The sequence below is a fragment of the Oryctolagus cuniculus genome, chromosome 10 (assembly GCF_051225735.1).
Source record: "Oryctolagus cuniculus isolate XC-2025 breed Fujian yellow rabbit chromosome 10, ASM5122573v1, whole genome shotgun sequence".
In the NCBI taxonomy this organism is placed as follows: domain Eukaryota; kingdom Metazoa; phylum Chordata; class Mammalia; order Lagomorpha; family Leporidae; genus Oryctolagus; species Oryctolagus cuniculus.
In genome coordinates this window covers 10,245,228-10,268,674 of record NC_142876.1, presented here as the reverse complement: position 1 = coordinate 10,268,674, position 23,447 = coordinate 10,245,228, and the positions used below count along the sequence as shown (strand labels likewise).

General features: G+C 38.1%; 1 protein-coding gene across 10 annotated transcripts in view; it reads right to left on the bottom strand.

Moving 5' to 3' along the window:
- The window catches only part of TMX3 (thioredoxin related transmembrane protein 3), a 61,004-nt gene that overhangs the window by 22,097 nt on the left and 15,460 nt on the right, over nt 1-23,447 (bottom strand). For 4 of the 10 annotated variants that reach the window (XM_008261449.5, XM_070050069.2, XM_051851130.3 and 1 more), the window contains 11 exons: nt 23,315-23,395; nt 18,739-18,838; nt 17,719-17,796; nt 16,620-16,686; nt 12,657-12,755; nt 11,019-11,076; nt 10,797-10,850; nt 9,974-10,030; nt 7,689-7,818; nt 6,260-6,328; nt 1,208-4,534 (listed from right to left, as the gene is read on the bottom strand). In XM_008261449.5, coding sequence (XP_008259671.4) covers nt 4,274-4,534; nt 6,260-6,328; nt 7,689-7,818; nt 9,974-10,030; nt 10,797-10,850; nt 11,019-11,076; nt 12,657-12,755; nt 16,620-16,686; nt 17,719-17,796; nt 18,739-18,838; nt 23,315-23,395 — 1,054 coding nt within the window. In that variant the 3' untranslated portion in view covers nt 1,208-4,273. Of the gene's footprint in view, nt 1-1,207; nt 4,535-6,259; nt 6,329-7,688; nt 7,819-9,973; nt 10,031-10,555; nt 10,702-10,796; nt 10,851-11,018; nt 11,077-12,656; nt 12,756-16,619; nt 16,687-17,718; nt 17,797-18,738; nt 18,839-19,107; nt 19,185-23,314; nt 23,396-23,447 lie in introns of those variants that run through there. The other 6 variants (XR_016213885.1, XR_011379299.2, XM_051851129.3 and 3 more) reach the window with 3 other exon arrangements.

The window sequence follows — 23,447 nt, the reverse complement described above, 5'->3', positions numbered from 1 at the left end:
AATATTCTGGAGCTGGCACCAGGGAGTACCATGTAAAGCCTCTGCCTTCAATGCCACCATCCCATATGGACAGCTGGTTCACATCCAGTCTGCTCCACTTTTTTTTTTTTTTTGACAGGCAGAGTGGACAGTGAGAGAGACAGAGACAGAGAAAGGTCTTCCTTTGCCGTTGGTTCACCCTCCAATGGCCGCCGTGGCCAGCGCACTGCACTGATCCGATGGCAAGAGCCAGGTGCTTCTCCTGGTCTCCCATGGGGTGCAGGGCCCAAGCACTTGGGCCATCCTCCATTGCACTGCCAGGCCACAGCAGAGAGCTGGCCCGGAAGAGGGGCCACCGGGACAGAATCCAGCACCCCGACCGGGACTAGAACCCTGGGTGCCGGCGCTGCAAGGTGCAGGATTAGCCTAGTGAGCCGCGGCGCCGGCTAAGGCTGCTCCACTTTTGATCCAGCTCCCTGCTAAAGGCCTGGGAAAGTAGAAGATGGCCCAAGTATCTGGGCCAGTCGCCCACGTGGGAGACCCAGAAGTTCCTGGCTACTGCCTTCTGGGAAGTGAATCGGCAGATGGAAGATCTCTTTTCCCTTCTCTGTCAAAATAAATAAATCTTTTTAAAAAAATCCAAATACTCTAAATTCTGTAAGTTGTGAAAAGTAAAACTTTTGGAAAAATGAGTATTAAAAAATTTACTAGATCAGAAATACAAAATGTATCAAACCTATGGTTTTTCATCTATAAAAGGCTTAGACTACAATCTGGTCTCTCTCTCGAGTACGTCTAAACTCAAAGTTCTGTTTGTGTAAGTATACATCTTCAAAGTTTAATGAAAAGGGCCGACGCTGCCACACCGGGTTCTAGTCCCGGTCGGGGCGCCGGATTCTGTCCCGGTTGCCCCTCTTCCAGGCCAGCTCTCTGCTGTGGCCCGGGAGTGCAGTGGAGGATGGCCCTGCACCCCATGGGAGACAGGAGAAGCACCTGGCTCCTGGCTTCGGATCAGCACAATGCGCCAGCCGTGGCGGCCATTGGAGGGTGAACCAACGGCAAAGGAAGACCTTTCTCTCTCTGTCTCTCTCTCTCACTGTCCACTCGGCCTGTCAAAAAAAAAAAAAAAAAAAAAAAAGTTTAATGAAAGGAAGAAATGTTTTGTGGAAGATCAGTCTTAGCTTGCACAAATATTCACATTACAAACCAAATAATACACAGTACAACAATGTTTTCAATAACTTTATTTTAGAAAAACAAAGATTTACAAGTGGTGTCATGAATTCAACAAGTTAGTAATACAGACTTTCAAAATCTTTATAGATTAACCTGAAGTAGAAAATTAATTTTTTGCCCACTCTTGGACTCAGACACATTCAGAAAAAAATATATATTTATAAAAATAAAACAGTAAACTTAATCCCACCAATTACGTGACAGTCTTAACATCTCACGTTGGCTTATATAACAATTTCAGTGTAAGAATAGCTGAGCAGTTCCCCTCCCACTCAGTCTTACCTCCATGTCATGATTCAATGATGAAAATTTACCTTTTCCAAAACCAAAACCAAAAAAGAGCCCCCAAACAAAATACAAGAAATATTATTAACAACTAAGTCTAGTAAACAAAAGCAGCACAGCTAGATGTTATCCTCCTCTTTCCTTCAAACTCTACACATTTGGCATCTTTGTTAATTCTATACCAGATACTGTGAAATACTACGTGTGAGGAGAAAAACGAAAATTCCAGGTATAATATACCTCAAACATGTTTTGGATAACAATAGCTACAGAATATTTATTTATACAATGAAACAAAAAGACTGCAAGGTGTAATGGGTACAGAGTACTTGGGAAAAAATGCACTTTCTCTTTGAAATACCCTTAAATATTATATGAGCACCAGATTCACCAACAGCAAGGGCCCAGAATTCTGAATTTTAAAGTTAGAAATGGAACTTCATTGCAACCAAAATGGCAAAAACTCCAGATTCCAAAGTGATGGCATTACTCATATATGCAGTTTTGATAAGATTTACCACTGAATTATAACACTATTGATACTCTTCTACTAGATTATTATTAAAAGATTTGCCTTCATTTTGAAGTACTTTTTCCTGCAAAGGAAGTAGCATCCATGGTAAATGTCTAGTATCATAGCTGATTGAAGAGAAAAGCATAACAGAGAAATTTCTGAATCTGTTTTCTGAGCACTCTGACAATGTAAGCAAAAATATTCCCAATCAGAAACAAGCAAAATCTAAATTTTAATACAAGCAGAAATAACACTAGTCACTTACAAACAACATATACAATTCTCCCCACCACACATGTTAAAACCCCCTCAACAATGAGGCAACAGCAGAGCTGTGAAATGTGTGACAGAACTAAGGCAGTCACTTACGAAGACCAGCAACACAGAATACAAAGACCACTGGTTGTTCATTTGCTGATATACACTGCGCTTAATTCATTTTATTTTTTTCCAGCAATTACAGGTGATGACTACAAAAATCTATGCAGAGAAATAACATTTTAATATTAAAATCAATTTAAAAAAATCAATGCACTATGTGCTCAAGTCATTGTTAAGTGTTCACCTGCTTACAGCTGAGTCTCCAATGAGACTTCTGTACTAAGTTTTTCACTACTGCAAAACAAGCTTGACAATTTGAAGCATTAACATTTATCTTCCCAAAGAACCATTTATTACCCTTTGAAAAGGAATCTACTTGCTAAATTAGTATCTCTAGTTCCCATTTAAGAGCATTTCATTCTAATAGTTCCTAAAATTCCTTGTGACTGCAAACTTGCTTCATCAATGAAAATAAAATGATAATGGGGTACCAAACATTAAGAAAGGCTATTTAGTTATTAAACAATGAAAGAACACATGGACACAACAATAACTAGTACTTCTGTGTCCTTAATATACAGAAGTTTCAGTTTAGTTCTCATCAGATGGCATCAGAAACAAGCAAAGGTAGCCCATGGTAACCAAAGCCACAAACAACTTCAGTGTCAGGATCATAAATTACGTATCTTTAAATGTTTAGCAGAATCCTTTATAATGATTATTCAATGAATAACCAAATAATAGTTCTCTAATAAAAATTCTAAACTTAGAACAAAGGCTTCAAAAATAACAAAACACTCTATAATAAGCATATCAAACTGTGATTTAAACAATATCAATTGTTAGTCATTGTTTGGGACAGAACTGTCATATTATCTCATTAATGACAGAAGATGAGGTCACTGACTGAAGAGAGTGACAGAAGTGAGAATGGAGGTATCTGGCACGCTCCTCATCAAGAACATGGCATTACATGATAAATGGGTATCAAGAAATTTCACGTATACACACATACATATTTTGGACTATAAGTTACAATAAAGTTTATATACCATAAACATAAAAATTTGATATATATTACTTTTTGAATAGCATCAGATTTTTATCAAAGAAAATATTAGAAGAAATCTTAATATATAAAATAAAAGTGACTCAAAATAAAAACACTAGTCTGTCATGGCTAAAAGGCAGGGTAGGATTAACAGACACCCTTCCCTTCCTGTGATGACGGATGAGATACCTATTCAGTTTTTCAGGGCATGGCTGAAACCACTGCTCCCAGAGAATCCTGCTTACTTTGCAAAGGCGATCACATTATTTTTGCCCACTATATATGCCCATATGAAAATTTTGTAAGTGACTACAAAGTTAAAAAGTAACATTTCCTCTCCTTTAAAAATAACAACAAAATAAAATTACTATATTATATAAAACCACATTATTTTTATCCTCATAATCTTAATTTGAAATTCAGAAAAAGTTATTAGTTTTCCTTAAAGTGCCTAGATTTTTAAAGACTATTTTGTACATACAAATCTTATCCAAAATATAGAAGGGGAAAGGATTGTAGGAGGCAGAGGTATTATCAAACATGTATCTTCTACCTGACTGGCCAATTGCATCCTCTGTCCAAGAACTTTAGTCACAGAATATTCAGATAGAGAAACATGCAAACACAACTGATGCTTTGTAGTAACAGCTATAACATAAATCTGACGGAGTGATGTGATTCTGTTTCTTTTACACAAACCATTCATTTCTTTGCTCCAAACATCTCCCCATTTATGAATGGACTACTTAACCCATGCAGCTGATATTAGCAAAATACAAAGAACATGTTTTCTTCTGTAAAGATCATGATTGATTAAATGTCTAAATTCAATAAATAGACTCTTTAATGATCTGAAACACCATCAAATATTGTACACTAGGAAAGTCTCAATCTTTCTTCTTTTCTAACACATCCTTGGGCTCTTGCTCAGTAGGCACTAAAGAGCCTCCACTGCTTGGCTCCTGCTGTTCTTTGTTTTCTTCTATCTGTTCTTGGCTTTCATCTTCACTTTTCGATATTTCATACCGTTCCTCCACGTAACCCCCATCAGTGTCCGCTGTGTAGATCCCGTAGCACATGATACTGATGACACCCAGCGGCAGGCCAAAGAGGAAGCAGCCCATGAGCGGGGAGCTCTTGAATATAGACTGTGGAGAAATGATTGAAATGCAGTCCCTCTCAGATGGAGTTCTGACACAAAAAGCATGCAGTGAATTTAACAGCATTCTAGTTCTCTTTCCCTAGTCGATATTCAAGTTTTAGTTCCAATGGTTCCTAACAGTATTTCAGCACTATCATGTTAAAGATACTGTAGGAAAGACAAATTCTATTTGCCAGCATGCAAAGAGAACCAGTTATTGGCAGTGGGAAAAGGGACCATATGTTCTACAACCTTTTCTCTAGACACTGATTTTTCTCACAACAACCACAAAGTCTCTTTAAGATGGTTACAGGGTGCCAATAGTCTTGGGGTTTTTTATGAAAACTCCAGTCATTTTCCATAAAGAAGGTTTGCACATACTCTCTTCACATGACATATTTAACGTTTTTTACTCATCTGGTTAGTGTTAAGGCATCATTAACTTGTTAATTTTCCTCATCTTATTTACTATATTCCTAGCTCCCAGAAAAGTAAAGGTAATTTTACTTAATGGGTTTTCAATAGTAATACTATTTGATGGATTGTCCCTCTGACTCCTGAGACAAACACAGACAAGTTGAGAAAGAGAAAGATCAATTTGGATTGAGATAGAAGAAAGCGTCACAGAATAAAGTTATAGTCTGGAGTGGAAATTTAAGGATGAGTAAGAACGAGGCAGAGTGAGGCACAATGTAAACACTGGCAATGACTCCCAGGAAAGACTGAGCCATATTCAAAAACCAAAGAGGAAAGTATTGTATGTAGATGGACATGGTATGTGGTGTGCATCACTGGAAAAGGGGAAAAAAGTGGCCAAAACTGATTATCTCGGTAATAATAATCATGTAGTGGTACAGAATAGATTGAGATGAGGCCAGAGAAAGCAGGAAAGTTAGGTGAGTTTGACAGCAGCGATGAGACATATTTTGGCATTATATTTACATGGAACAATAGTTATGAATAAATGTTAGGATGGACAAATCAAGAAACCATTGTTGGAAAGGACTTGACTCATATTTTTAAAAATTATTCATTTCACAGAGAGCGAAAGGCAGGACAGGCAAAAAGTCAGAGTTCTCCTGTGGCTGCTGCTTCCCTCCCTCAAAGCTCAGCATGGTCAGGCATACACTGAGCACCTTAACAACAGTCTAAATGCACGCCCTTTGTCACACTGTAATTCTCCATTAAAGAAACAAGGTAGGACAGAAAAAGAAAAAAAAAAAAAGAGAAGGAGGAAGAGAGGAAGAACATCTATAAATGACCCTTTAGTTGCCAATTGGGGAAAGTACAGAATTAATGGCATATTTAAACTTTAAGATCTAAAATTCACTTTGACTACTATAAAAGAAAACAGATTGACTTCCCAAGACACTATTTTCTTCAATAAAAATGACCAATTCACAGAAGACAGCACTTAAAGGAATTAAAATTTTCACATTATCTACACATTCATCAAATCACAGAAATTAGGTAAAATTTACACTGTAGGTTGAAGAAATAAAATCTTTTAAGTCATACTACCAAATTACTTGATTCTAGTTTCAGTTAACTCACAAATCATATAGAAATGAATAGGGAAACTTTATTTCCACCTGATGAATAAATTTTTCTCATGGAAATACTAACTAGTTCATATCTTATAAATCAGAAAGATCTATTTAACCTAATCCTTTGTTAAACATAATGAATCCTATACATTCTTAATGACCAATGGACATTAAATAGAACTCACCACTATGGTAGATTTGGCATCAAATACTATTCTCTTCAATCTCTGGAAAATGCTATCACCTCCTTGGGCCTTCAATTTAACAGGGAAAAAAGCTGTTACTTAAATAATACATCAATTTTCTAAGGTTTGCAATATATTATCAGTCTCGGTCAAAGTGTTGACTACAAAATAGGACCTGGAAGAGTCCCCTGGAAGAGCTGTGCAGTGATTCCTTCTGCCTTGCATGTTAAGGCACCTCAGTCCCCTCTGAAGTATCCATCATCTCCAATTCATCATCCTCAAAGCTGGACTGCAGTTCCCCCACCCCCACCACGTCATGGTAGCGCTGCCAGCAAATACTGCTCAGCCAAAGCTGCAAAGCCACAGCTGCTGCAGGAAACCTTTGCTGGGTGTAGGGAGAGTCTGCCTGAGCACAAAGCTCAACAAAAAAGCACTGAGGGGCAGAGAGAGAAAACTCCTGACGAAAATCAACCAAATCCCTAAATTCAGCTAATTGTGAAGTCCAAATTATTCCTTGAATTGCTAAGCCAATAAGATGACCTCTTGTTGCCAAAAATTCTAAGTTACCAGTAGATTTTCCCTCATACAGATCAGGTTCATTTCAACCAAAATCTTACTTTCATAAATATAAAATTCCTACTATATGATTACTTTTCAGACTTCCTGACTTTGACCCCAAGTAAATGTGCTTGATATTATTCTGTGAGCCAACTTTCAAATCAAGTTTGTATAAGGCTGAAGCAGACATAAAATAATTTCGCTTTGTGAAAGCAATGAAGTTTCTTATTTTAGTTTATTAAGATGAGCACTTGTAACAATCTGGTTGTGACCTGAGGCAATACCTTGACCCTCTAATATGGGCTGAAACTCAGTTTGAAAAACAGTGTTGCAAGATTTATAGGAAAAAAAATAGAAAATTAAGATTACTCATTCAATCAATGAGTAGTATTGTTATGGGATTATATTGGGAACTCTCCACTGGGGCTCTGATTGTCAATACATTTCCTTATCTCTTAAGAAATTGTGATATGTGATTTTGTTTGCAGATTTTTTTAGAAAAGCAATCTTAATTTAATCGAATTATACTTTTGGACCCAGAAATGTTTTAAGAGCAAATAAAGTTTACTCCTGGAATTGTCTCACACAACGCAGGCTTCTTAGCATCCACCCTAAGTAGGATCCTCTCATCACTGTGACAAACAGAAACACCCTTCAAAAAACTCCTCAACAGGACATCTCCACCCACCAGCAACCTCTGCCATGAAGAACCTTTTACATCTGGGAGAAGGCAACACAGCCTCTAACAGGAGAAAGACAAGGTACAAAACCCATGCTCCAGTAATTCTTTCAGGTTCTGAAGTAGAGTTGAACTACAGTTTTCCTCTACTTCCTTCCCACCATCCCTCTGCAATGGCAGTGAACAACTTACCTCTACTGTGCCATCCAGAATGTTATTAATGAATTGGACCATGTCTTTGGTATCCTTAATCTGTCTGTCTAGCAAAAAGTATTGCTGGTTTGAAGTATTCAGTACAACCACGGTTGGCACTGCCAATTCACTGAAAATATAAAAGCAAAACCAAGGTCTACATTAAACAAAGTGATAACAAATATTTTGGTATTTATTTACATCTCTGTAGGTATAATTATAGAATAAAGAAGCTATAGATATTACAGCTTTGCCTCCCCTTTACCCACAGGAAGAATATTCCAAATTCTGCATTGATTTTAAAATTAGCTAAATCAAGATTACAAGAAAACATTAATAAACACAGCTGAGCAACTGTGATTAAACTTAAGGCTAAAAACTGTGACATGGGAAGTAGCAATTTCTTGGCACTATTATCCCTTGTCACAAATTTATTTACATTGAATGTCATCACTGTGCTGACCATCTGTAATTATCTGTAACCCCAGTGCAGTTAAGTGTACAAAGGTAATTAGAGAAGTCACAGTCTCTGGAGTCACTGTGCTTGTGTTCAAATCAAGGGTTTCCTCTTAAAGTGGCAGGACATTGGCAGTGTTAAGCTTGTTCTGCATACCACTTTTCACTCAGGGTGGGTAAGAGAGTTCTCTCAATGCCTGCCTACTCCAGAGAAGGTTGTCTGACTCCACCCACCTCAGCATGCTTGGTGGTCAAAGAGCATCTCTATGTTCCAGAGCCATGAACTAGATATACTTCCCCACACAATTCTGGAAGCCCATGGAATATAAGCATTTTAAGATGGACATTCTCATTTATCCATTTTTTATATCAACACAGTGAATACTCACTAAATGTCTGCTGGAAAAATTTCACTAAAGATGTGGTGAAAGTTTTCATTTCCTTTTAAGATTCATTTGTTTGAAAGGCAGAGCCACAGAGAGAAATAGATCTTCCATCCATTCCTCAAATGGTTGCAACAGCCAGGGCTGGGCCATACCGAAACCAGGAGCCTGGAATTCCTGTCTCTCACGTGGGACTCAAACTGGCGCGCATATGGGATGGCGGCATTGTAGGCACTGGCTTAACTTGTTGTGCCATAATGTGGGTCCTGTGGCAAATGTTTACTAATAGTATTTTTCTTAAGTGATAAACTGGATATTTAAATAATAAAAATAATGGGGCTGGGAGCTGTGGCGTGGCAGGTAAAGCCACCACCTGCAGTGCCAGCATCCCATATAGGCGCTGGTTCAAATCTTGGCTGCTCCACTTCCAATCCAGCTCTCCGCTATGGCCTGGGAAAGCAGTAGAAAATGGCCCAAGTCCTTGGGTCCCTGCATCCACGTGGGAGACCCAGAGGACGCTCCTGGCTTCAGATCCTTCAGATCGGCACAGCTCCTGCCGTTGCAGCCAATTGGGGAGTGAACCAGTGGATGGAAGACCTCTCTCTCTGCTTCTCCTTCTCTCTCAATGTAACTCTTTCAAGTAAATAAATAAATCTTTAAAAATATTAAATTATTTACAATTGCATGTTTTTCCTATAAAGTTATTTTATTTTAATCTATTAAAAGTTATATCTACCCATTAAAATGGAACTTCTTAAGGTATATATTAAGCAGAAGGTACAAAATTTAACATTTTCAAATGACACATTCTTTGCAGAATACTATAAATTATAACACTAAGTAAGGAAATAATTATTTCTTAGTACAGGGTAATATTAAAGTTCAGTAAGTTTCAAATATAAAATTTAAAAACAAATTCTTTTTCCAAATCATACATAATCTTTACCCCAATGGAAACATATCCATGAATTTAATCAATCTTGTTTGGGTAAGGAAGAGCAGATCAAAAAACTTCAGGATCCAGTGGTAGAAAGAGAAAAAATTAAGAGAAGTTTACTAGTATTAAAATGGAGCCTGACAGGAATACCCATCAACCAGAAGTATTTTTCTGTTGTCGATACGCAGACAGCATGCATTCAAGACGGTATTTAAGGGCATCCTCAGTGGCTTACACTCCCATTTATTAGAAAGGTGCATGACTTTCTGTGGAATAACTATTAAAAAAATCAACAAACTCCACTAACAACCTATTACAGAGCTGAAAGTTCAAGTTTAGGATCTACTCTCCTACAAAGATAGAGTAAAATATTTAATGATGCAGTATAAGCATCAATATACATCATCTGTTAGCTTTTACTGGCTATTTAACCCTTCTGCTTGTTTCTGAGAAACAGGAATTTAAAAACTGACAGACTCGAAAGCAAAACCATGCAGCACATTACTCACTCCATCAGCAGGGTATTTATATAGTCGTTTCCATCCATGTGGCCAAACTGAAAATCCCTAACCAAACACAGCCAAGCAGGAGGGGACGGGAGAAATGAAAAAAGCAAAACAGAAGAGTTAAATACAAAAACAAACAAGACAACAAATCAAGCTACTGAAACTTGGTCTGGCAAGCACACAAATAAATATTTAATATATAAATAACATACAATAAATATAGAAAAGTGTACAAATTCCATGAGCTTATGATATACAAATACACGTAAGTAAAATAAAGCAAACATTTTTACATTGCTTATGTATGTTTAAAATGTATAGAAGTAAAACCATTTCAAGCTCTGCATAAGAAAAGTTATCTATTTACTCAAGGAAAAAAACTAATTAGAAAACAAAATATACTATGTAACCTAAAAACTATACATGGATCAATCAACACAAGATTCAGCGTAAGAGGAAATAAATTATTCACATAGAAAATTCATATTAATAATCTTTTATGGAAGCAACAAAGAATGTTATAGCACAGAACAAAAGTATTATACTAACTTCTGATGCCTTTTCATCTTCAGTTATTGAGTTCCATTTCTGATCTTTGCTCATTTAACTTCATCTCAAACTTATGAATATACACTTTTGTATTATCTGCTTTCCATAAAATTTATCTAAAAATATTTATCAGGAAGAAGTATGATACAAATCACAGCTTACTTCAGTTCCTCGATTCAGCTCTGAAAATATGAAACACTACTATGATTTTGCTTTACCTCATTATAAAACATAACTAAGCGAAAACAGAGGAATCTTCCAGAATGCAAGCACATACCTATGGAAGTGGTCTCTGTAATCTCTAGCAACTTCCTGAATAATTGACTTTAATCTGTGGTAGAACAAACGTGAATTATTTCAGTACTTCACTTGAAAACATGTAATTGTTCAATTATAGCACCTGTGACTTTATATAAAAGCCTCAGGAAAAGTCTTTCTAAAGCCATACGAAGTGAGCACTGGATGATGTTTGAATTAAAGTATTGCAAGGCACTAATACCTGGTATGCTCAAGTGATGTATTTTTCTCATCGATAACTGCAATAGCCACGAGCTTTCCTGAAATTAAGAGTGACATGTCGATTCAATAAGCTTCATTACCCAAACTTCTCAACTGTCATTTTAATTGTGAATAGGAATTGGTAAACAAAAAGGCCTCAGAATTTAATTCCAATTACCTTGCACATGTTAAATTTTATTAAATCAACATATTATGGTACGTAGCTCCCTGCATAAGAATAAGCAAAAACAGAAACATCACCAGACCCAGACCATTAACAGCAGGCTCAGGAACTAGAACAAATACCACACTAAAAAATAATTACAAACAGTATAATGTGTAGAATACTCCTACTTTGTATTGTGACTCAGATTCTAGTGCTAGAAATGTCAAATACCCATGTAATGACCCTATTGCCTTACTCTAAAACCACACTTTTACTTATTTTACCACATATTACTTGGGTGCCAATAGCCATGAGTTCCAATGTTATAAATTTATACAACATTCCCTCCTAAAATTCAGCTTCTGAGCTAAGTATTTGGTGCAGCAGCTGAGCTGCTACCTGGGAGTGCCCACTATTCAATTCCTGGCTCAGCTCTGCAATCCAGGTTCCTCACGTGCATCTCCGAAGGCAGCAGGCAGCTGGACACTCACCATCCATACGGAAAACTCAAACTGAATTACAGGCTCCCAACGTTCCCCTGACCCGACCCTGCTGTTGTGGGCATTTGGGGAACTGAATCAGCAAATAGGAGAGCTCTGTCTTTCAAATAAATAAATAAGAATCAGTTTGCTTTAATTTTTGTAGTTTGCATCTACAAGACCACCTAATTAGTTTTTTTTTTTTTTCTTAAGGTTTATTCATTTTCATCTACTTGAGAGGCAGAGTGACAGAAACTGAGAGCAAGAGAGAGAAAGAAGAGGGAGAGAAAGAGTGATCTATGTTCCATCCGCTGGTTCACTCTCCAACAGCCAGGGCTGGACCTGACTAAAGCTAGGAGCACAGAACTCCGCCCAAGTTTCCCTTATAGCTGGCAGGGGCCAAGTACTTGAGCCAAACATATGCTGTCACCGGGATGCATCAGCAGGAAGCTGGATCAGAAGCGTGGTGCTGATACTTGAACTAAGATATGGGATGTGGGCATCCCACGTAGCTGCTTACCCAGCTGTGATACAATGCCCACCCCTAATTAGCTTACGTCTTTTGGTTTTGTATTCCAACATATATTTGCTTTGCCTGTCATTACATCAAGACACTATGCCAATATAAGTAACATCCCCCTCACAAATAGAAGCAGGCTATGTAAGTTTGTTGTGAGATTTACATTCATCGTTCTTAGAAAATCCTCAGTGTAGCTTCTTGGTTGGTTGTTTTTTCTCATTTCCTCATTACACAGGCTCTTGTTTTCCCTCATCACCATCACTTCTACTGGGAAAACTTCTCTTTAGCTAATCTTTGAGTGACATTTAAAAGTAGACTACTTGGTAATATCTGTCTATAATCTCAGAAACAAGGGTTAAAAGAAGGAATTAAAATTATAAAAGCACTTATAAAGAGTTTCCTACAAAATACTTGCATAACCCATTAAAGATAATTTCAGTAGCGTAGATGGAGAGTGGCATAAACGCAGGGTACCTGTATCTCCAAGTTCATACAAAAGGAAGCCATCCACAGTAAGGTAATTCTGAAACCTCTCCCGGTTGATCCACGATGACAGATCACCATCTTCATACTCTTGAAAACAAAATGAAGTTGATAAATTATACTACAAATACAAATTTAAGACAGTTACAATGTTTAAATCTGGCAATCCATATAAAATTCCTGACGTAATCTTGTTAAATCCATAAATTTCATCTTTTCAGTCAATTCTAAGCACATAATCAGATGTAAAAAAAGAATAAGGAAAAAGCAATTCTTCCCTATAGCACCATTAATGATAGCAAAAATTAACTGAAAATAAAGGAAATAGTCAAAATGCCCTAAATCAAAAACAAGCAAAAGAAATGTTGGTGCATGTTATGAATGGTTAGTTGTAAATTTTTTAAGACCTTATACTAAATTAAATTGTTTGGTAGGTTACAATATTATACTATAACTTTATAAAACAAAGTACAGGGGCTAAGCCTCCAGCTGTGGTGCCAGCATCCCATATGGGAACTAGTTCGTGTCCTGGCTGCTCTTCTTCGAGTCCTGCTCTGGCTATGGCCTGGGAAAGCAGTACAAGATGGCCCAAGTACTTGGGCCCCTGCACCTGCTTGGGAGACCTGGAAGAAGCTCCTGGCTCCTGGCTTCTGATTGGCCCAGCTTCAGTCATTGTGGCCATTTGGGGACTGAACTAGCAGATGGAAGACTTTTCTCTGTCTCTTCCTCTCTCTCTAACTCTGTCAAATAAATAAATCTTAAAAAACAAACCAACCAACCATCAAGTATGACAAAAATAAAAGGACAGAATGATAAAATGAAGCCATGGACCCCTAACTGGTTATCCTGGAATGACAGTCATCCTTAGATGAACTAAAGGAAATTTGTATCAGTCTCTCTGCTCTTCTCTATTTTATGACATTTCTCCTTAGTTTCCCATTCTTTCTCATACATATAACTAACACAAACACACCCAGAAATCCATAATACATTAGCTTTTTCCAACCTGAAATACTTCCTCTGGTAAACACAAAATTTAACAACCAAGATAATTATTACAACCTGATTAGAAATATAATTCTGAAGTAATTTTGAAAAATTATTAAAACTGCATGAAAAAGAAGCTGATGTAAAGCAAATCTTTAAAAGCCTACAAAACATCTGGTTGACGACTGGATTTTACCGATTTCTTGAAAGGTGTGCTTTTTCTGTCACTTGCATTGCTAAACAAAGCGTTTCAGGTGACCAAACCTATAAAACAAGTGATGCAAATCTAAAGTATGTATGCAGGAGCTGATTGCTGGGCATCAGGTTCCTCCTAAGACGTGCAGAGCCAAGGAAGAGCACTTCCTCAGGCAGGCTCCAAGAACACATCCAGAGCTGAACAGATGACGGTTTTCAAAACGGCATCAAAGTGGCTGTCAGAGGCAGGCTGAGTTAAGAAACTTAGAGAACAAATCTGGAAGCTAAATCTGACAGCACTAAGTATTTAAACTTGGAGAGAAAAAAAATCTTTTTACCCTCTTTAATCCTATTTGTACATATACAACATGAAGAATAGTGATCTTAAAGATGACTGTTATCAAATAAAATAATATGTGCAAGTGCTTATCGTGTAAGCAATACTGTAACCGAAGAGCAAGTAGAGCATGTACAGCTATGGACTGTTTTCAATCTCATACTTTCACAGATTCAAGTTCTGCCCAAGTTCTGATGTCTAAACAGACTTTCAGAAAGCAGACGATGAATGAATGAATGATGAGCGAAGAGCCTGCAATTCACAGCCTCCTTATCTAAAATTCTCTCATCTCCTTTGTAATCTTTTTTTTTTTTTTTTTTTTGACGGAGTTAGACAGTGAGAGAGAGACAGAGAGAGAGAGAGAGAAAGGTCTTCCCCCCGAATGGCCACTACAGCTGGAACTACTCCGATCCAAAGCCAGGAGCCAGGTGCTTCCTCCTGGTCTCCCATGCGGGTACAGGGGCCCAAGCACCCGGGCCATAGCAGAGAGCTGGCCTGGAAGAGGAGCAGCTGGGACTAGAACCCAGCGCCCATATGGGATACCGGTGCCACAGGCAGAGGATTAACTCAATAAGCCACGGCGCTGGCCTCCTCTGTAATCTTTTTTTTTTTTTTGACAGGCAGAGTGGACAGTGAGAGAGAGGGAGATGAAAGGTCTTCCTTTTCCGTTGGTTCACTGCTGCAGTCGGAGTACCGCACTGATCTGAAGCCAGGAGCCAGGTGCTTCCTCCTGGTCTCCCATGTAGGTGCAGGGCCCAAGATTTGGGCCATCCTCCACTGCCTTCCTGGGCCACAGCAGAGAGCTGGACTGGAAGAGGAGAAACTGGGACAGAATCCAGTGCCCCGACCGGGACTAGGACCCGTGGTGCCGGTGCCGCAGGTGGAGGATTAGCCTAGTGAGCCGCAGTGCCAGCCCTATGTAATCTTAAGATACAACCTACCTCACAGATTACTTTGAGAATAAAAAGAAAATGTCAAGTTAAGAATACAGATAGCACCTGCTCTATGACAACAACTGAAACAGTATTTATTCTGTAGCAAGAAATCAAATTTGGTTCTCATAAAGAAAATAACAATCAGAAATGCCTAGTCTTCACAACATGACTGTTAAATCAGACAAAATGATCCTTTTACTAAAACAAATTACTCAAAAATATCTTTTATTGGATATTCTTCTATATATTTGAATTATTTAAGCAACTCAAGTCTACTGATCTCAACTAGCTCATCGGCTTTACACAGAATTCAGCTAGAAAAACTACAGTGCAGCATGAGTACAATGTTCCTCATCTGTCTTCTCCAACCTATTAACCATCAGCTATATAAGACCACTGGCTAATGAGAATGAGAAACTGAGTTTTTTATTTTTAATGTTTTTATTTTACGTTTATGTTATCTGAAAGACAGAGTTCTTCCATCCACTGGTTCATTTCCCAAATGCCTACAACAACTGGGGCTGGGCCAATCCAAAGCCAGGAGCCTGGACCTCCATCAGGTCTCTCCCATGATAGGAATCCAAATATGTGAGGCATCGACTGCAGTCTCCCAGTGTGTGCTTTAGGAGAAAGCGGGAATTAGAAGGGGAGCTGGGACTCAAGCCCAGGGACTATGACGTGGGATGTGGAAACCTAAAGTGGCCATTTAACTCACTGCACCCCATCGCCCAGCCAAAAATATTTTTAAAACAGACGCAGAAGAAATACTGAAGAGCAGGATGTGGTCATGTCTGACAGAGAGGAAGATGCAGCTACGGCGGGACACCTGGGGCTTCAGAACCACTCAAGTGGCTTCCTTTCCTCATCATCTTTTTTTTTTTAAGATTTATTTATTTAAAAGAGTTACACAGAGAGAGGAGAGGCAGAGAGAGAAAGAGAGAGGTCTTCCATCTGATAGTTCACTCCCCAATTGGCTGCTACGACTGGAGCTGCACTGATCTGAAGCCAGGAGCTTTCTCCAGTGTCCCACATGGGTGCAGGGGCCCAAGGACCTGGGCCATCTTCCACTGCTTTCCCAGGCCACAGCAGAGAGCTGGACCAAAGTGGAGCAGCCGGTACTAGAACCGGCGCCCATATGGGATGCTGGCACCTCAGGCCGGGGCGTTAATCCGCTGCGCCACAGTGCCAGCTCCCCTCGTCTTCTTTTGCGTCCAAAATGTTAGATGCCCTTTAAAAATACGAACATTCAAAAATAATGTATAAGAATGGCATAGGCTTTACTTCTCATAAAAGGAAAATAATTTGACAAAAACCCTCAAAGCAGGCAAAACTCAGAGTAAGAGATTGTTAGATGAAAAAACTAAAGTTGCAGGGAGAAAAATAATGCTTCTGTCATTCAAAATTAAGTAAATACAAAATCATTTATTAATACCCATGTCCTATAGTAGATACAGCATTTTAATTTCAACATGTTCTAGGAGTCAGAACACTGCAACTTACCATCATAAACAAAGTAGGTTTCATCTTTGAAAACAAGCACAGCAGGCATCTCTTTCAGTGTCACATACTGAAAAAAAAAAAAAAAAATCAGAAGTTTAAGTACCTTTTTACCACTAAAAAATGTTAAGTGGTAGCTATGATTTCAAAGTTACCAAAACATGCCAGAAAGCACACACAAAGTAACAGCAACAGGTTCCAAACAGTTAAAAAAAAAATACAATGCCAAGCTCATCCTGGATTGGATCCTTGAGGTGCACCCTCTAGCTACCATGGTAAAAACCACAAAGCATTTTTAGAGCTGATAAGAGACCTAAAGATGTCATCACAGGAAATAAAGGATGAGAGGCCCTCTGCAAGGGCAGAGCAGCAGGGCAGGGCAGGCATCAACCAGCCTGGCCAGGAATGAGTCCTCCCTCACTCACTGCCTGCAGGACACTGAGCCGAACATTACCTAGAGGAGTCTGCTACCTCATCCGTGTGATAAGCACAGGGATACTACCTACCTTACCCGGCAGTTATGAGTTACACAAGATAACCTAAACAAGAGCACTGTTTAAACAATACCGCTTTACTGAAAAACCGTACAATGGTATTAATAATTACTCTAGTCATTAAGCACCTACTGCTTATACCAGTGTTGTACTTATTATAAAAGAGTAAAATTAGGGGCAAGCATTTGACATAATGCTTCAGACTCCCAACTATAACACGGCCCCTTCATTTTTTTTCTCACAGAACTTAAGATGCTTTGTTAGTAGGTCTGATGACTGAGAAGTGCTATCTCAGGCTGACCCCATCTGAAACAGACCTATGAATGCACGCAAAGATCCACTACTTGTAGAGCAGTGCACAGAGAACCATCACTTCTCACCACTACTTTTACTTTAAAGAGAGAAAAAAAAATCACTAATGTAATAATCACAATTCAGAAATGCCATGAATCTGGTGAAATGTGTTTATTAATAGTAAGTTATATGATACCAGCAGTAAAGAGTTAACACACTTTTTCCACAGATGTCACAGTTAATAAATCTGATGAAATCAAGTAATTATTTTAAAAGTGGAATTGTGTAAGTAAGATCGAATTATTAAGAACTACCTCAGGAACTACTTCTTCAGGGGCAGAAAAGAAGTATGTATATACAATCAATTCTGAAGCAGCATCGATGTATTTCTCCTGTTACAAGATACAAAAAAAAAAAGCCATTTAAAAATATTAAAGATCAAGATCCATTCCTCATTAAACTATCAGAGTTCCCATGCAGTCAGTAGCACTTGCTTGCTGCCTCTGATGGGAAAAAAACTGAATAGCAGCAAACCAAACTGCTACTAAGGCAGTGACCTCTGGAACCCTGTTCCCGCATTCTCCTCTAAATAAGGAGGTTAATTTTAGATTAGATGAACAATGACACTGATGGTGATGGTGACTACAAGCTACACAAACATAAGCAAAATAAGCAACAATGGTCTTTTGCATTTAAAAGACACTCAAGGCCAGCGCTGTGGCTCACTAGGCTAATCCTCCACCTTGCAGCGCCAGCACACCGGGTTCTAGTCCCGGTCGGGGCGCCGGAATCTGTCCCGGTTGCCCCTCTTCCAGGCCAGCTCTCTGCTGTGGCCCGGGAGTGCAGTGGAGGATGGCCCAAGTACTTGGGCCCTGCACCCCATGGGAGACCAGGAGAAGTACCTGGCTCCTGCCATCGGATCAGCGTGGTGCGCCGGCCGTGGCGGCCATTGGAGGGTGAACCAATGGCAAAGGAAGACCTTTCTCTCTGTCTCTCTCTCTCTCACTGTCCACTCTGCCTGTCAAAAAAAAAAAAAAGACACTCAAACCGCAGTTTGCAGTCCCAAGCCAGTAAAATGTTAAAGATATAAATAAAATAAAGTTAATAATAAAAGAAATGATAAGGCAAGCAACATCTACTCACTTTTACTACATATAGACAAACACTGTAGATACTACAGAATAAAGAGTTTTTATTATAAAAACACTCAGATAAAGCTGAAGTAATTCCAGAAAGAATAAGTTTTGAGTTTTTGTGAAGTCTTGGCTACACAGAAAGTTAAATTATAGTAACAAGGTTGTTTTTCTGCATTACAAAATAAAACAAATTCATACTTTCAAAGGTGATTCTCCACCTATATAAACGAAAAATACACGATGTCTCTTCTGTACATGTTCAAACATTTGCTGACTTGGAAGTGGCCGAATTAAAGCCCTGTTTGAAAACAAAACAAAAATAACTAAAGATAGCATATAATTTACTATTCCTACAATAGGAAATCATGTTCAGAGTTTAAAAAGTTTTAATAATGAGGCTACTTCAAAAAGTTCATGGAAAATCAAATTTAAAAAATCAACTTATTTTGATGCCAAAAAACTTGGAATACATGTGTAGTTTTTTTCATAATATGTATTTTCTCATGAACTTTTTGAAGACTTCTTGAACATATCGACTTCAAAATTTTTGCACCAAAATAAACTTACCTTTTCATTCTACTGTCCACAAACTTACTGAAGTGTCTTCACATATATTTTTAGCATGTCATCAAATGCACATAAACCTAAAAACATTACAGCCCATGACTACTACTGTACCCATGTATTAAAAATTTATATACTACCCATAATTTAATCTATTAATTTCAAAAATGTCCCTTCAGAGTACCATCACTGCAAATATTATGATAGGCAAAAGCAGAGCTATTATCTATTTAGAGCTATCAGCTGAAAACAAAGCAATTCACAGGAGAATTATTTTTTCCCTTCCAAAAGATCACTCACAGAAACACGGTATGAAATACTATCCCAGGTGTATTTAACACTTATTAACAGGGCAGGCATTGAGGCATGCTGGGTTAACCCACATTCACATCTGCGCACTGGTTCAAATCCCAGTTACGCTGCTCTCTACCAAGCTGTCTGCTGACGTACCTGGAAAGTAAATGATGGCTCAAGTACTCGAATCCTATCCACCTACATGGGAGACCTGGATGGAGTTCCTGACTCCTGGCTTTGGCCCAGCCAAGCCTTAGCTGTTGCCATTTGGGGAGTAAACCTGCTGATGGAGGATCTCTCTGACTCTATCGCTCGTTCTTCCTCTCTCATTCAAATAAATGAGTAAATCTTTTAAAAAAACAAAAATATTTCTGTTGGGGAGGGCACTGCAGCACTATGGGATAAGCTACCCATTAAGGTACCCGAATGCTGGGGTGAATCCTTGATACTTCACTTCCAATCCAGCTCCCTGATAATGCACCTCAGAAGCAGATGATGGTCAAGTACTTTGTACCTGCCACCCAACAGGTAGACGCAAATGGAGTTCCTGGCTCCTGCTTTTGGCCTGGCCCCGCCCCAGCTGCTGTAACCATTTAGGGCGTGAACCACCAGATAAAAGATCTCTCTCCCCACTCTTCCATCTCTGTCATTCTGCCTTTAAAACTAATGAATAAACAAATCTTAAAATATATATTTGTATTTTATCCTGTCAATTTAAATAAATACCCTATGAAAGTTAAAACTTCAATCAGTTTCAAAAGTATGTTATTAATTACTATTTTCAGAGAACATAACATGGAAATGACAGTCATATTAGTACATAAGTTTCATAAAGACAAAAAAACTACATAGTTTTATCATATAAGGGGTCTTCAAAGAGTTCACAGAAAATGTATACTGTGAAAAACAATGCACAAAATTCGAATCTCTCTGTACCGAAACAAGCTTATCTTTTGTTTCCATCTTCCAAACTTTGAAGCACCTGTGTAAAAGCATTTTCAAGAGCAAATACACTGAGATAGGAATGACTTCAAAGCTTATTATAAAACATATCACCTATAAAACATCATTACAAAACTAAAAAGTCTTCTTTTAAACATGCTATATATTATCAGATTTTCAGGTCACAAAATTTATAAAAAGAGCACAAGATATTTTGCAATTATGCAATGTTCTGCACTTTCAAATGCACAACTTATAAAATGCATTGCATCACTCTTTGCCAGTATCTATTTTAACACTGAACAATTAACCAGTAAATGATGCAACTCCAACACTTGCTTGAAATTTCACTTGCCAGAGTCATCCCCAGTTACATCAGAAGAATCCCTTCTTAAGCTTCAGCCAAAACTCATTAAGTTACAAAACATAAAGACTAATATAAATCATAGGGGAATACAGTGCAATCTACTAGCACTCCTTGATACAATTTTAAAGTTATCTCACAATTCACTTATTCATGAAACAAATAAAGAAAATGAAACTCGCAATCAATGAGAAGAAAGTGAAAATTTTATTAGTAAACACTGGAAATTTTAATATATAAAGGTCACTAATTCTGTGAACTTCCTCAAAGAATATCACACCCCATAACAAAGTTATCCTGTTTTAATTTACCCTAAGGCTATTGAAAGTTATCCATCAATACAACATATTCTGTTCAAGCTCATAAAAAAGTGCCCACTTTTCTTTTTTTAATTAATTATTTGAAAGGTGGAGTTATAGAATGAGGGAGCAGGAGAGAAAAAGAGAGAGAAAGAAAATGAATCCTCCATCCATTGGTTCACTCCCCAAATGGCCACAATGGCCAGGGGGTGCCAGGCAGAAGCCAGGAGCCTGGAAATCTATCTGGGTCTCCCACATGGGTACAGAGGCCCAAGAACTTGGACAAACTTCCACTGCTTTCTCAGGCAGGGAGCTAGATTGGAAATGGAACAGCCAGGACTTGAACTGGCACCCATATGTGATGTCAGAATTGTGGGCTGTAGTATACCCTGCTGAGCCACAATGTTGCCCCCTGAATGTGCCCTTTCGTTGAAACCAAAATAATCTATCTTGATGAATGTTTTCTTCCAGAAATTCTACATAATCACATTAAATAATTATAAGTGCTGATTTTTTTTATATGTCAGCATCTTTTTTAAGAAAATCAACACATTCAAACAGGAAATCACTATATAAGAATTTATTTTCTTATCAGTAAAACCTGAGAAATAGATCTTTCTATTTCAACTATGTCACATCCTAAGCAAAAAATGCAATACTTCCTTATAGATGGTAAAAATATGTGAAAGATAAAGGAAAGTATTCTAGCTTCATCTAAAACAGCATTTCCAATACCACAAGCTAGAGATTAAGTCTAAGTTTATTCAGAACAACAATGTTGTAGGGCTTCTCTTAGAAATCTGAAATTAAGCAACAAGAGAAATAAACCATGTAAACCAGGCAGTTCAAAAGCAAATAATCATAAAATAAAAGATTCAAAAAGTTGCCACAATAGTCTAGTCTTATCCATGATTTCACTTTGCATGGTTTAAGCTACGTGCATCAACCATGTTCCAAAAATATTTCATAGAAAATTCCATAAATAAAGAGTTCATAAGTTCTAAGTCGCGCATCACTCTGAGTGAATGAAGTGCAATCTCATGTAGCCCAGCTTCAACCTGCACAGGACATCAATCAGCCTTCGCTCAGTGTATGCACGCTGTGTATGCTCATGACCCGGAAGTCACTCAGTCACCTCCTTGGCTACCACAGCAACGGTCATGGCACTGCTGTGTTCCTGTTCAAGTAAACCTTATCAAACTTAATAATGACCCTCAACACAACAGGAGGATGCCGGCAATTCAGACATGCCAATGAGAAGCTGTAAAGTACTCCTTTACGTGAAAAGGCAAAAGAACAATAAGTCCTTTGAGATAGCATAGGTATAGCTGTGCCATTTCTACCTTTACTTACAGTTGTTAATCTCCTCCTGTGCTTAATTTATAAATTAAACTTTATCACAGATGCCCATATATAGGAAAAAGCAGTATATGAGGGGACTTGAGAAAGTTTGTGGAAAAATGGTATTAAAAGATAAATATATTTCAGTGTAAAATTCTGAAATCCATGCATATGAAGAGTCTCTAAAAAGCTTATGAAAATGCATTTGTGAAAAAGAAACTGTGCAAGGATTCCAAAGTGTTTCTGCACCAAAATAAAAATTAAAATAATTTCATTCCCTTTCCCACAAACTTTAAATTTCCTAATATAGTGTTTGGTATTATCTGTGGTTTCAGGTATCCACTGGAGGTCATTCCACACAGATATGAGGCCTACTGTGTAAATGATCGAAAATTTGAAAATTTATCAGAATTTGCTGGTCAGAAATTCAATATACAAAATGAATTTAAACATGACGTTAGGGGCCGGTGCTGTGGCACACTAGGTTAATTTTCTGCCTCCAGTGCCATCACCTCATATGGGCACTGGTTCTAGTCCTGGCTGTTCCTCTTCTGATCCAGCTCTCTGCAATAGCCTGGGAAAGCAGTAGAAGACGGCCCAAGCACTTGGGCCCCTGCAGCCACGTGGGAGACCGGAAGAAGTTCTTGGCTCCTGGCTCGGGATCTACTTAGCTGCAGCCTTTGCGGCCATTTGGGGAGTGAACCAGTGGATGGAAGACTGACCTCCCTCCCTCCCTCCCTCTCACTATCTGTGGCTCTACCTCTCAAATAAATCTTTCATTTAAAAAAAAAAGATGAAAATAATCTTAAGAAGATGCTAATACAGTACAGATCATGGCTTCCACTTGCTGCCTAACAGCAAGTCTTTGTATATGCTGCATAATCTCCAAAATATGTTCAATGTGCTCTACTAAATATATATTTATTACTAAACATTAATACCATATACAGCTTTCTGAATAAGAACTTACCCAGATACTCTGTGAGCAAATTCAATAATATCATCTTTAGTTCGTGGTCCTCTGTAATTATATGCCAAATCCCCCTTTAATCTTAAAAAGAAACAAAAAAGGATTAAAAACTTGGGCTACTTTAACTGCTTAA